Source organism: Uranotaenia lowii, chromosome 3 (genome assembly GCF_029784155.1).
Source record: "Uranotaenia lowii strain MFRU-FL chromosome 3, ASM2978415v1, whole genome shotgun sequence".
NCBI lineage: Eukaryota > Metazoa > Arthropoda > Insecta > Diptera > Culicidae > Uranotaenia > Uranotaenia lowii.
In genome coordinates this window covers 366348051-366362753 of record NC_073693.1, presented here as the reverse complement: position 1 = coordinate 366362753, position 14703 = coordinate 366348051, and the positions used below count along the sequence as shown (strand labels likewise).

At 33.0% G+C, this 14703-nt stretch overlaps 1 protein-coding gene across 1 annotated transcript; it reads left to right on the top strand.

The window, feature by feature from the left end:
- The first annotated feature begins 12918 nt into the window (after nucleotides 1-12918).
- On the top strand, nucleotides 12919-13828 carry LOC129755205 (trypsin-1-like). The gene is made up of 2 exons (XM_055751581.1): nucleotides 12919-12996; nucleotides 13058-13828. The coding sequence occupies exons 1-2, from the start codon at nucleotides 12945-12947 to the stop codon at nucleotides 13765-13767; spliced, it is 762 nt and encodes a 253-aa protein (XP_055607556.1). The 5' UTR covers nucleotides 12919-12944; the 3' UTR covers nucleotides 13768-13828.
- Nucleotides 13829-14703: the final 875 nt, after the last annotated feature.

Below are 14703 nucleotides of genomic sequence, written 5' to 3'. Positions count from 1 at the left end.
AACTGTTCCACTATTGGGGAGACGTGGCGCCTAAACGAGTGCCGCATGGAATTTACGCATCACGCCAAAAGCCATAGATTAATGTTGTAAAAATCTCATTTCGTTTGGGTAAATTATGCAATAATGGTTTTTATCAACAGAAGCTTTTCGTGTTTGTATAAGCTCGATTCCAGACTGATAAGAATCGATGATTATTGAATGGACTGCATTCTACGCAATGGGAACTGTTTAATAAATAAGGTGTATGATCGAAAGAATAAGCTAAAGGTCGTTGATTCAACCTTTCGTTTCGTTCGTCATTTTCTTAGAATAGTTATTGTTTTATTTTTTTATTTTTATAGACTAATAGCAAAACTTATTTGCCTTGCTACAAAAATTTGAATGTAAATTGGTTGGCTGCATTTAATTTATACACCTACAGTTTTTGTTTCATAACCACGTCACTGATGTACATGAGAGTGTGTATATATTTGAAGCGAACTAAATTTACAATATTTGCATACGTGCAGCATGCAGGTAAGAGATTTTGCATCGTAAATGGGATCAACGTATCCTACCGTGATAAGACTCCCTCGGTTGGCTACATTGTCGTGTTATATATCTTCCTACAAGATAACGCTGGCAACTGTAGAAAATGTAAGCAAACCTTTGGTGTGTTGTAAAATGGTTAAGCTTCGTTTTTGCGTTTCGGTTCTTCGAGTGGAAAGTTGGAAAACACCTCTCCAGCAGCACGGAAAAGGATCATTTAATTTAGAATGTGTTTAGTTAGGTCCCAGTTGAATTTTCTGGGGACATGATTGCAACTGTACTTGGTTTACTTTTCGTGACGAAACACTTAACAAGTGAATAAGAAAGATTTGTAGATCTACACTGCTGGTCATAAGTTTGGGATTACCCCCTGAAAAACATGAAAATTTTGTTTGGCCATGTAGCAGAGTAAACTGAGTCGATTTGGGGTCATTTTTGAATTTCTCGAACTCTGGGGTCTAAAAAGCTTCTTTTGGTCCGAAACTCATCCATGATTTTTTGCAGAATTTTTAAGTAACGTTTAAATAAGTAAATTTGAACTTTTAGGTTTGTATGGAAAAAATGAATATTTTGTACTGAAAAATCACCATAATTTTTGTTTTCTCTATGCTGGGTCGGCTGAAGGTTTTTGTGCCAATTTATAAATTTCCTAAAGGAAATTTTCCGCTGAACAACTTTGTTGAAGATTGTAACTTCTTATCTTTTTAGGCAAAAAAGATATTAGCTGTTTAACAGGGGTATGTCTTTTCGCAATGATAAACAATAAATTCAATTGACATCACTGCTGGAGCATGGAGAAGAATTGCATGAAAAGTAGTCTTGCAATATCTCGCTAGGCATCCAACAGCGATGTCAATCGAATTCAAAATTTATCAATGCCAAAAGACATACCCTTGTTAAACAGCTAATAACTTTTTTGCCTAATAAGATACAAAGTTAAGGTCTTCGACAAAATGGTTTAGCGGAAAATTTCCTTCAGAGAATTTATAAATTGGCACAAAAAAACGTAAGCAGGCTCGGTTCCACAGAAGAAACAAAAATTATGTTAATTTTTCAGTACAAAATATTCAATTTTCCCATACAAACCTAGAAGTTCAAATTTACTCATGTAAACGTTACTTAAAATTTCTGCAAAAATCACGGATGAGTTGTTGACCAAACAAAGCTTTTTAAACCCCAGGGTTTGAGAAATTCAAAAATGACCCCAAATCGACTCAGTGTAATGTTGCAGAAGTCATATGACATATTGCATTATATTGAGTTGATTTGGAATCATTTTCGAATTTCTCAAACCCTTAGGTCTCAAAACTAATTTATTAATTTTTGACAGTATTTTAGAATAACGTTCACTCGAGTAAGTTTCAACTTTTAGTTTTGTATGGAAAAATTAAGCATTTTGTTCAGAGAAACGAACATGATTTTTTTTTTTCATGGAACCGAACCATCTATTCATTTTTGTGCCAATTTATTAATTCTCTAAAGGATTTTTTTTTGCTGAACAACTTTGTCGAAGACCGCAACTTAGTATCTATTCAGGTAACCGAGTTTGACATTCAGGGCAGTTCAATTAAACTGGTGCCTGCGGGGTGAACCCAACTTTTGGTTTGTAGTCTTCAATAAACGCTCAAAGACTCTTGAAATAATGTCAAAAATAGATGTTACCTGATCTATTCAAATTTCAATCGTGAAATGGTATATTTTAAATTTTTGAAGCGTTGCATTTCTGAAACTAATATATCAAGGCAAGATTTGATTCCTTTATTGAAAGAAGGTTGATCATTAGATTCAAAATAAGTTTTAAGTTATCTTTAACGTTCATTTGTCCAACAGTCATCAAAGATCTAAAACATTGGTTTTCAAACTTTTTTCACTTACCGCCCCCTTTTGCCGAATTTTCGAGCTCAACGCCCACCTTGTTATTATTCATTCAAATTTATACGACGCCCTCAGAGCCAGAGGAGTAGAGGGTAGTATAAGTGTACAAATGGTCGATTTTGATTTGATAATGTTAAACAATTCTTCATATTTCAAACTATATTTCGTGATTTTTAAGGTTTTTAAAAGTTTATTTACATACTATAACGTTTGAAAGAAAAATGCAAATTTTTGAAAAAAATATGAAAAATGAGCAAAGATAACAACTTAAAAGCGTGTTTTCTCGAAATAAGCATTTATACACTCATACCCTTTTGGATCTAAGGGCCTCATATTGCTTCAAACATCCAGTAAAAACTCTATTCTATGTTAAGTTTCTTGGACACTTACTTAAACTTATTGCACACCGCGACAAGTCAATGTCCAGCTCATCCCCAGCAAAATAAACTTTTCAGGTGCAGCGAACTCATACGACCCAGGATGCTGTATTCAGATAGGAAAGGGAAGGGATATTTATATAGGAATTTCTACTTGGCAAATAGGACTGATAAAATAAGTAAAAGCATTAAATATATAAAAAGAATCGATCTCACCAAAGTCCATTAAAAAGTATAGTAGGTTTTCCGTCCATTGTGGACTTTTCTCATTTTCTCTTGCTGTGGCCTAAAAATTGGGCTGCGCCACTGCTTTGCTGTTTTTCCAAATTCTACAAATCACTATGTCTTTTTAAACAATTTTTTCTGACTTCACCAACAATCGAGCACTAAGCACATTTTTATATCGGAAAATACGTCTGAGAATCACAATCGTTAAATTTGTCATCAGATAACACCGACAGCCATTTCTCATTCCTTCCCTTTCAAGCACGAAAAAACAACCGTACTCGACCAAAGGCCAACTGAGAACTTCATATTTTCTTTCCAAAAACTATCTATCACTAATTCACAGATGACGCCTGTTAATACAAATCTTTTTGAAGGTTTTTTCTGCTAAGCGGATTTTTTGAGACGACACATTTAACAGATTATTAGGCATTGCCATCTAAGAATAATCTTTTTAGTATAAATGAAAATAATCTACAAAACAAGATCAAAATGTAGAGCGTATACAAAATCTGTGACAGTTTAAAAAAAATCTTTAAGATACATTTTCATAGAAAAATGATTGAGGAACTGGAATTTTCTTGCAGCTCTATGAAAATACAGATATTTTAGTCTTGAACCTTGTGTTGAATTCTGTAACGTAATTTTATTGCTTTGTATCGAACTTGCTCGTTGTTATTTAAAATCTTCGTTTTTTCGTGATTTTGGAAAATTTGAATAACGACCTCACCGCCCCTTTGAGCCCGTCCAACGCCCCCAAATTTCAAAATTGAGTTCACCGCCCCCTTGAAAGCTCTCAACGCCCCCAAGGGGGCGGTAGGGACCACTTTGAAAACCACTGATCTAAAAGAAGCTGTAATAGCTTCATCTGTGGTAAAAATTTTTGGGATTGGGGCTTCTGAAATCTTTAGAATCAGCTGTTAAAATAACTGGCAACACTGTAGGAATTTAATAGCGCTATTATAAAGGTGAATTCTCTAAGAACATTTCCATCAAAGACAGAATGCGCGAAAAAAGTTACAATTCAACCATTCAATATCATATTGTTACTGCCTTAAAAACCGTAAAATTGATTTTTTAACTAGATTTCGATATGTTCCGGAAATAAAACGAGGCTCTACTAGGTAGCATTTTCTTCTTGCCGGTCTGAATTAAGCGTACTTTCAGAAAAAGTTCTGGTACAGAAAAGTGAAGTGAATAAAATATTGAAATAAGAATATAAAGGAATGTTACAATGCTTTTTAAAGGTTTATCATACACGTTGTGGCAAATTACGATGATCTATAAGAATAAATTACATGCTTAAAACATTCTTTAAAACAGAAACTTGGTGTTAAAAGGTGAAAAATTTCATGGAAACACAAAAATTAACAACTTTTTTTTTATAATAAAAAAGTGGTTTTTTTCTAGCAAACACTGCACTACACACATTAAATATTCATCAAAACAGTTAATTTTCATATTTTTTCCTTCAGAACCATATCCAAATATGTTCAATAGACCGCTGCGAAAAATGACTTTTTTTTCCCATATGTTTTTTTGATGCCTTCTGGGTCACCAAGCATCAGTGAAAATTTTGAGATTTGGTTGATTCCTAAGTTAGCGCACTGCGATTTAATTTTATATGGAAATTTATATGGAAGAAAATTTTTGCATATTCATTGCAGCTTCATTTTTTGCTTACATAACAAACAGCTAGGCATTTTATAAAAAAAGTTATAACCATTTCTGAATGAAAAATCTGAATCAATTGAAAAGTATTTAAAAATGGCAGGCTTGCTTGCTAGAGCTTTTAATAATTTCATGAAATGTTTTGCAATAAATTTTCTGGCAATGCAAAAATGATAAAATTAAAACAATGACTTTGAAAAAAATAATTATGACATCGATTATCTTTTCTGGAGTACAAGTTAAGTTTGTGTTTTGTTTACATGGATTGTACTGCAAGAAACCAGGAACATTTTTTATCCAAAGTTATATTTTTTGGTGCTTTCAGTACATCTCTGGACATTTTTGAATGAAAAATTTTGTTTTCCCATACAATTTTCCGTACAAAATTCAAACTCGTTGCGCTAATTCAGGACTGGATGGATCGTTTTCAAAGTTTTTATTGCTATTTCTGGCAGCAACGAAAAAATGTTATGGAAGGTGTGAAATTTAAGAATTTAAAATTTCTATACAAAGCTTGCAGCGGTCTTATGTCCAAACTACAAATGAATTTTGAGCGAAAAAACATTTTTTGTTGAATGATTAAATTGTAACTTTTTTCCCTCAACTCAAAACTGCATTTTATCTTGGATGGAAATGATCAAAGAGAATACACCTTTATAACAGTGTTTCTGTTAATTTTCTACAGTGCACAATGGGGAAAAAAGTGTACAAACCGCGAAGAAATGAAATTATACTTTCCTTATGTGAAAATTTCCGGAGAATCGATTGAACATAGTTTCAAACGCCGCACAAGCTTACGAACGGAGATATAGTGCCTTTCTAACCCCTAGTTCCCCTATATTTTGTAAACAATCCAGAAAAACACTGATTCGAACCAGAGAATTTTGAACGAATACAGACCTATCGTGTGTAATTTTTCTGAGGAATCGAATGGATGCTGTTTTGGCCACCGCACGCTTCAGAAAATGGAGTTATGGCTGTTTTTACCCTCAATTATTTCTGAAAAAAAGCATGTTCGGACTTAAAATTTTTGAACCAAATGGGTTGTATCTTGTGTGTTTTTTTTCGAGCAATCGAATGAGGGCTGTCTAAACCGCCGCACACAGGAGTACGTAGAAGAAAAAGTTGGCCAAAAGTATTTTTTAGTTTTGAAATCAATAAAAAAGTTTATTTCGCTTATCAAACGATTTCAAGATCATTTAATAAATTTTTTACCGTTTTTGTAATTTTTCATAAATTTCTATTAGAAATTTTCTAACATTTATATGACATGATAGATAATCCAGGTTAGAAAAGTTGTTAAATTCAAAAAAATCTAGATTTTTTTATTTGTTTTTGAAAGTTAAATAACATTTGAAAATATTTGAAAAAGAACATAAATTTTACTGAGCTTTAATATAAAATTAACGAAGTCCTATGTGACTTTTTTGTGAAAAAAATCTATCAATATTTTTAAATTTCAAACTTAAAAATATCAAAAATGCGCAAGTTTGCGCGAGTTTTTTCTTTTGCACATGATTATTGAAGTTATCAATTTTCAAATGATATCAAACATTTTGCCGGGACTTGCTGGGAACATAAACAAAAACACTAATTTGTAAAAAAATCAACGTTTAAAACAAAAAATTAATAGAATAATTTTCAAAGCACTGCGTACTGTCTCTATAGTCATCGAATTTCGTCTATTATACTTAAAATTATTCAACATCCCTCCATTGAAGTTTTCCATTTCAAATTTTCATTCTAAGTCACTTAAGAAAGTTTTATTCATTGATATGACGTAGTAGCGCTGATTCAACGATTTGTAGAAAAATTCTATCTCATAAAAATACTAAAGTTTCTTTTTTTTTGTACGGGATTTTCATCCTCTGGGATGATTCATCTCTAATACTAAAGTTTCGACAGCTGCAACAGCTTATAAACAAATCAGATGTCAAAAAAAATGACCGCTACATGGTGCTAAATTTATTCAAGAATCAAATAAACATTGACATAAAAGTAACCAATGAAATTTAAATTTTGAGTTTTGGCCAGGTTTTTGGGTGAAATACTGCTGCGGAAAAAGGAGATATGGCTGTTTACCTTTAATTCCCCTCAATTTTTCAAATTGTTAAGAAAATGCATGTTCGGACTTGAAAATTTTGAACCAAATGGATTGTATCCTATGTGATTTTTTTTCGAGGAATCCAACGAAGCCTATTTGAGCCACCGCAAGGATTAGGAACAGGAATTATGGCTGTTTATAACGGTGTTTCTGTTAATTTTCTACAGTGTTTCTAGTTATTCTAAAAGTAAATTCTAGAATTATTTTATTCAAAATTTCAAAATTTTCTTCGAAATTTGTTATTTTTGCCAAAATAATCGGTTAAAAATCTATTTCATCAAAATATTTCGAGTTATTATTAGTTTTTAAAGAAACATTTAAGCTTTGAAGTTAAAAAAAAAAAATTAAAATAGCAGGGAATATTTAAAAAATGGCTTGTTTATTTTTTTTCGCAAATCTTTTTTTTTATTTTAAAGTTGTTCTAGACCCCCGATCGATTTTTTTTTCGTGAAAAGTGCGTTGAAGAGAGGAGAGTCTTCTCTATAATGTGTCGAAATACTAAAGATGTCGGTTTTGTTTATTCAAATCTTTTTAAAAGACACCGTAATAATCTCTTGAATGATATTGTTATTTGTTTTTGTTTTTAAAAGGTTTCTAAAAAATGAGAGCTGATAGAAAAAACTTATTGCATATTTGGATTCAGCGCTCTCAAATTAGTCAAAATTTACTTTTTAAGTAAAGACCGATAGAGTGATTAATTTAAGTGTTTAGAATCTTCAAATTAATTCAAACCAGGTACTGGTTTTGTACCATCTGATTTTGATGATACAGACATAATTGTAGCACGTGTCATTATGAATGTAACCGGCTTATTGAACTTTATTTTATCCAGAAGGAAGGTTATAAATATGGGTTAATTTTTCTACTAAATTTGTCGTTGACTGAATTTTTAGTGTAAATTTAAAAACAATATTTTATTTGGGTAGTTAAAATCCAGAAACAATTTCTCGGACGTTTAACAGCTATTGTTTAAATAAATTGATGTTTTTCTTCACTAGTCACTAAAAAACCTACCAAAACCCATTCACCGCATGTTTGCATTACAGCCATCGGTTTCGATGCATTTATGATAAGCACGGCTATAACACTTAAATGCACCCACCATCCATGTACCGTCGAAATTGATTAGACCGGCATTTATAGTAGAGCACTTCAAGAGGACAACAGCGCGGAAACAACACGCACCATAACAAGTTCATCGACTTCCGCGGCATTTGATGCACTTCAGTTGAATAAAAATTGCATTAGCTAAAGCTGCCTAACCAGCCAATCATCAGCTTACAGATGGGGGAACTTTCACTGTCATTCGGAAATACTCAACAGTCATAGCTCACTTATGCAATCGACCAACCAGATGGTTGGCTTTTATCACCAAAATTCACTTAACCAAACCACTTTTCACCATCATAATGGAGGCACGTTTTCATAATTAACAAACTGCAGGGCACTGGAATGTTGCCAGCATAGACACATCTTTGACGTCCGTGGAATTCCAAATATTTTTAACACAATGAGCGAAACAAACGGACACGTGATCGCATGCTGGCTGGCAGAAACTTTTGGCACAACTTGTCAACTGATTAAGACGGTGCACTCTTATCTCGGATATTGGACACTGATTGATAAGACAAAAGGGTAAATGCACTTTGCTGCAATCGGGAATTGGAAATAGCACAAAAAGAGCACTGGACCAATCAATGTTCACCAAACTGATAATGAACAACCACAACGTTCCATCGATTGGCGTCACTGCAACGAAAGCTAGCTGATAAGCCGTTGGGAAAAGATCCGCCGAAAATCCGCTTTGGGTTGGGCACCCTTGCTTTGATAATTCACTTGTTCCAATGGATTTTTATCTTATAAAAATAATAAAACAGTTCGAAATCCGAATGCACTAACGTCGAAATGCAGCGGAACGCATTGCGCTTTACTCTCCTTCGAATGGCGGCACGTTATGAACTGAGCCCCTGCGCCAAGGTCTAAGCTCCACTAAGCCATTGCTGGTTGGAGTGTTCGGGTTTGGATTGTTAGAAGAGCGCAAACTGTTGCTGCTGGTATTAACAAAGTTGCACATATTTGGGGTCTCTCAAGATTGATTTTACTTCTTTCCACCGAACTATAGCTTCGTGTGCGTTTTTACTCACTTTTTTCTCTCAGCGTCAGATTGAGTTAAAATGCAGCAAGTTGTATGAAAAAGGAAGTGTTTATCACAGATTCTCATTCTACATTAGTTTACTATTTTCAATACATAAATAGCCATGAACATAGTTTGGAAATTCCTTTTCATCAAATACTGATAAATCATAACAAACCTGGAACTTCGGAAAAACAATCCGTTATATTGTTCGCACTCGATAAAGTCTGCCTTACCTGTAAGGAAAAAAAAATAAAATAAAAGAAGCATTAGAATTATTGTAGACTTGAAAATGACAAAGAAGTTTAGTTGGTATTATAAAAAAAACTGAGTGAAATCTACATGAAGATAGCAGAAAATGTCGGCGGAGGATATAATGATGAGAATTCTGAAAAAAGAGAGAGATTTTAAAATTTGAAGGATATTTAATATTTATAAAATTCACCAAATGTGTTATATCAAAAGAGTCCCTCATGGCCAAAGGAGTAAAGTGCAAAAATGATAAATTATGAGTTAATAACGTGAAATCATTCTTGATATTTTAAACCATATTTTAAGACAGTTTCAGATTTTTAGAATTTTATTTACATCGATAAAAAAACTACAACTTTTTTTAAAGTGTTATGGAAATTGAGCGTGTTTTCTCGAATGTAGCTTTCATGCACTTTCATGCACTTCAAGGGTATTGGCTACGAGGATCTCAAATAATTGAAATAATATCGAATTTAAAAAAAATAATCAACAAAAGTGTAATCCCTAAATTAAGTGGTTTCATTTTGGACATATTTGTCATTTTTGTCTTTTTGACATTTTTTTTTGCGTTTAAATAGCTCGGGGAGCTGACGCTGGAAAATGAAAATTAGAGATAGTTTGGAGAAGGAAATTTTAAAGTTTAGAGTAGGTAGCGTAGAATAGTAAGCGATCATGAGACGTTGGTTAGACCATCATGCACTTCATTATATCCATTCCGGCTGGATATGGACAGAATGCAGTTCAAGATTATAAAGCAACCAGTTGGAGGAAGGACAGTGGGTTCGAGACTGGCCTCTACTTACTCCCCAAGCATCTCACCTGTCGACAACTTATGGGATTCGAACCCAAAAGTTTTTCTAGCCAATACCGGGAATCGAACCCAGTACGCCTAGGTTACCAGACTTGCGCCAGCCTATCCACTAGACCACATCGGCGCTTTATTTTTGTCTTTTTGACATTGTTGCCTTTTTTGTCATTTTTGTCATTTTTTTCATTTTCGTCATTTCTATAATTTTCGTCATTTTTGGCATTTTTGTTATTCTTGTCATTTTTTGCCATTCATGTATTCTAAGTCGTTTTTGTCATTTTTGTCATCTTGGTCATTTTGGTCATTTTTGTCATTTTCATCATTTTCGTAATTTTCGTCATTTTCGGCATTTTTGTTATTTATGTTATTTTGTCATTTTCGTCATTCTGTCATTTTCGTCAGTTTCGTCATTTTTGTCATTTTTGCCATTTTTGATATTTTTGTCAATTTTGTCATTTTATCATTTTCGTTATTTTCGTTATTTTTAAAATTTTTGTCATTCGTGTCTTTTTTTGTCATTTTTGTCATTTATTTGTGTCAATTTTATAATTTTTGTTATTTTTGTCATTTTTGTCATTTTTGCCATTTTTGTAATTTTTGTCAATTTAGTCATTTTTGTCATTTTGTCATTTTTGTCACTTGTGTCATTTTAGCTGTTTTTGTCATATTTGACGTTATCTCATTTTTGTCATTTTTACCAGTTTAATAATTTTTTTGTCTTTTTTGTCATTTTCGACATTTATGTCGTTTTTGTCATTTTTGTCAATTTTGCAATTTTTGTCATTTTGTCATTTTTGTCATTTTTGTCAGTTTAGCCGTTTTTTGTTATTTATGTATTTTTGCCACTGGTGTCATTTTGGTCATTTTATTCATACTTGTGTCATTTTTGTCATATTTGTCATTGTTGTCATTTTTGTCATTTTTTACATTCTTTTCATTTTTGTCTTTATTGTCATTTTTGTCATTTTTGTTATTTGTGTCATTGTGTCAGTTGTGTCATTTTAGTATTTTTTGTCATTTTTGTCATTTGTGTCACTTGTGCCATTTTTTTTCATTTTTGTTATTTTCGTCGTTCTTCTCATTTTTGCCATTTTTTCAGTTTTTTTTTTTGTATTTTTTGTCATTTTGATCATTTTGGTCATTTTCCGCATTTTTGTCATTTTTTTGTAATTTTTATCGTTTTGATCATTTTGGTCATTTTTTGTCATTTTCGTCATTTTTGTAGTTTTTGTCATTTTTGTCATTTTAATAATTTTTGTCATTTTTGTCATTTATGCCATTTTTGTCATTTTCTTTATTCTTGAAGTTTTTGTCATTTTTTCATTTTCATAATTTTTGTTGTTTTTGACGATTTGATCGATTTTGTCATTTGGGTCACTTGTGCCTTTTTTGTCATTTTTGTCTTTTTCGTCGATTTTGTATTTTTGTGGTTTTTGTCATTTTTGTGTTTTTTGCCATAATTGTCTTTTTTGTTATTTTTGTGAATTTTGTCATTTGTGTCGCTTGTGTGATTTGTGCCATTTTTGTTATTTTTTTTAAATTTTTGTCAATTGTGTCATTTTTGTCGTTTTTGTTATTTTTGTTTTTTAATCGATTTTTCCATTTTGGTCATTTTTGTTATTTTTTTCGTTTGGTCATTTTTGTCGATTTTGTCGTTTTTGTTGATTTGGTCATTTTTATCATTTTCGTCATTTTTGTCAATTTGATCGGCTTTGTCGTTTTTGTCGATTTTGTCATTTTTGTCATTTTTGTCGTTTTTGTAATCAGTGTCATTTGTGTGATTTTTTTTATTTTTGTTATTTATGTAATTTTTTTGATTTTGTCATTTTTGTAATTGTTCGTTATTTTGTCAAATTTGGTTTTTTGGCGTTTCTTTGCGCTTTTTTTCATTTAGCCTTTTCTCATTTTTTTTGTTTTCTGTATTTTCTTTTTTTTTTACTTTTTAGAATTATTCCTCATTTTATTAATATTATAATTTGGTGATTTTATCATTTTTTTAACGCTTTGATTTTTGTTTTTTAGTTTATTTTTTCGTGCATCGAGTTTTTTTTGTATTTTTTTTCTTTTTTTGCCTGTTTTAACTATTTTGTTTTTTTTTCTTTAATTGTTTTGTTTTGTTGGTTGTAATAATTTTAAGCTTATCATTCTTTTTTTTTGTTTTCTTTTATTATTTTTATCAATCTGTTATTTTGGAATTATTCTTAGTTATAGCAATTTGTCAAAATTTGTTTTTTCCTGATTTTATCAGATTTTATTTTTGTCGTTTTTTAAATTTTGTAAACTATTAATGCTGGTCTTGGGTTTGAATGTTCGTTTTTTTTTATTTTTGTAACGGTTGTTATTTTTTATTTATTCGTAAATTTTGTCGTAGCTTCGTGTAATGCTTGTCTTTTTTCAAATTTTTGTTGTTTTAGGAAAATCCGGAATTCAGTAGAACAAATTCAACATCTCCAGTGGTTGTTGCTACTCCGTAGGACAGAGGTCAAAAGAATGGTGTTAAGAGTTATAGCTGCATATTTCACAATAAAAAAGGATGTTTTTAAGCACACAAATTAAATATAATTACTAGTCACTAGTTTCTAAATCTTCAAGTCTTTGATCTAAAATCTTCAACACTGCAACTTTGTAACAAATAGAATTACTAGATTTGGTTTGCTGAAAAGTATGCAATAAAATGAAAGCCAATTTCAAACGATTTGCATAGATTTGTTGAAGGATTAAAATAAAAAAAATACCCGTCTGGTGGACATTCGTTCGAGGTGCGTTATAGTAATAATTTTCTTATCTTGCTCAAGGGTTTGAAATTTTTATTAGTAGCTATTTCCAATCTCTCTACTGCTAAGAATAATGATGCTGCACCTATTTAACATAAGCCATAAACAGGCTGAAACTTAAGTATAAAAGGGGTTGGCAAAGTCAGTAGAAGTATACAGTCCATCAGAAAGTTTCCTCGACTCATCCGGATTTGAAATGGCAAATTTTCTCATCTTGAACGTTTGTGCTCTTCTTATCCTAGCAAATGGTAGGAAATTTTAAATTTCAGAAATAGATTCTTGTCTAACAAATACTTCTCACGTTCACAGCTGGAGTAATTATTTCTGACACTCTTTTGGATTCCCGAACAATTGTCGGAGGTTTTCCGATTGAGATCCACGAAGCCCCCTATCAAGTGTCGCTTCAAATAAACGAAAGTCACGGCTGTGGAGGATCAATCATCTCGAGCAGTTGGATTCTCACCGCTGCCCATTGCATCGAAGACGGAATTGAGAGCTTATCGGTTCGGCTTGGGTCGACCAAACACGCCGCTGGAGGGGAAGTGAAAAAAATTGCTAAAACAGTGTGCCATCCCTATTACGTTCTAGCTAATCATTTTTCATATGATTTCTGCCTGCTGAAATTAGAGAGCAGAATTAAATTGAGCAACACAATTCAAACCATTAAGTTAGCTGATAAAGAACCCAGGACCGGAAGTTTTGCCCTGGTATCCGGATGGGGAGATACTCGATCTTCAACGGAATCCAATGATGTATTACGTGCAGCCTACGTTCCAATTATCTCCCGAGAGGATTGTAATAAAGCTTACAACGGCGTTATCGATAATTCGATGATATGTGCAGGTTTATGGGAAGGTGGCAGGGACTCGTGTAAGGCTGATAGCGGAGGTCCATTGGTCTTTGATGGTCTGCTGGTTGGAGTTGTGTCCTGGGGAGAAGGCTGTGGCGAAGCAAGATATCCTGGAGTTTACGGGAGCGTAGCAGCCGTGCTCGACTGGATCAAAGAAACTACAAATTAATAGGAGGCACCGTTGATATAAGTTGATCGAATAAAGCCAAATTCAAAGTTCACACAATAAAAGTATGCTATATGTACGAAATTGAGGAGTTTTTTCGCGCTGGATCGGAATACATACTGGCTTGGTGATGAGGAGTTTCCTAACACAGAGACAGAATGATGAGTTTTCTTTTCTTGACCTGCATCTTTACATTTGACAATATTTTGCATTCGGAACACGTCGGTTTCTTGCATCGCCCTTATGTGTACCCTGGATAATATATGCTTAAGGTTTCGATAAAAGGTTTTATATGTTTCTCGTGCTTATAGGATATTCTGAAAATAATTTTTTGAGAACCGGTCCAGACGTTTCGAAAGACAAACTAGAATTTCGCATATGTAATTGAAATACTAACAAATGAATGTTTTAACTATAATAAGGAAGGCTTGAGCGCTTCTATTAAGTGCTGAACTATAGTTCCAAAAGCTTTAAAGCGGTAAGTATTTATTTAAAAAGTAAAGGGGAGCGGAGAGGCAACTACTTCTCCAGCTCCCTGCGGGAAGGAATGATGAAAAGATGAATGAAGATGTAAAAGACCACCATCGTGTTAGAGCCGGTGGCCAAGTGACTATAATGTATATATTTATGCATATAAAAAACAACTTGCCCCAGCTGCATCGCTAGTCGCTAGTAAATAGTCTTCCTCTTCCGATTCGAGAAAAGGCAAATTGAAAAACAGTGACTCGCTCGCTCGACTGTTATGGTAATAACGCGCAAAAGTGTAGGACTGCAACACAAACCAAATCATAGATGCACAGGGGAGACTTGCTCTCGGCCCCTAGGCTTTTTCCGTGGGTGGATGAAGGATGGGGTTTTGTGAAGCGTCTCGAATCGAGAGCAGACTTGCAAGCGGTCGATCAGTCGTCTCTGACCGGAGCTGGAAGCCGGAGGATCCGT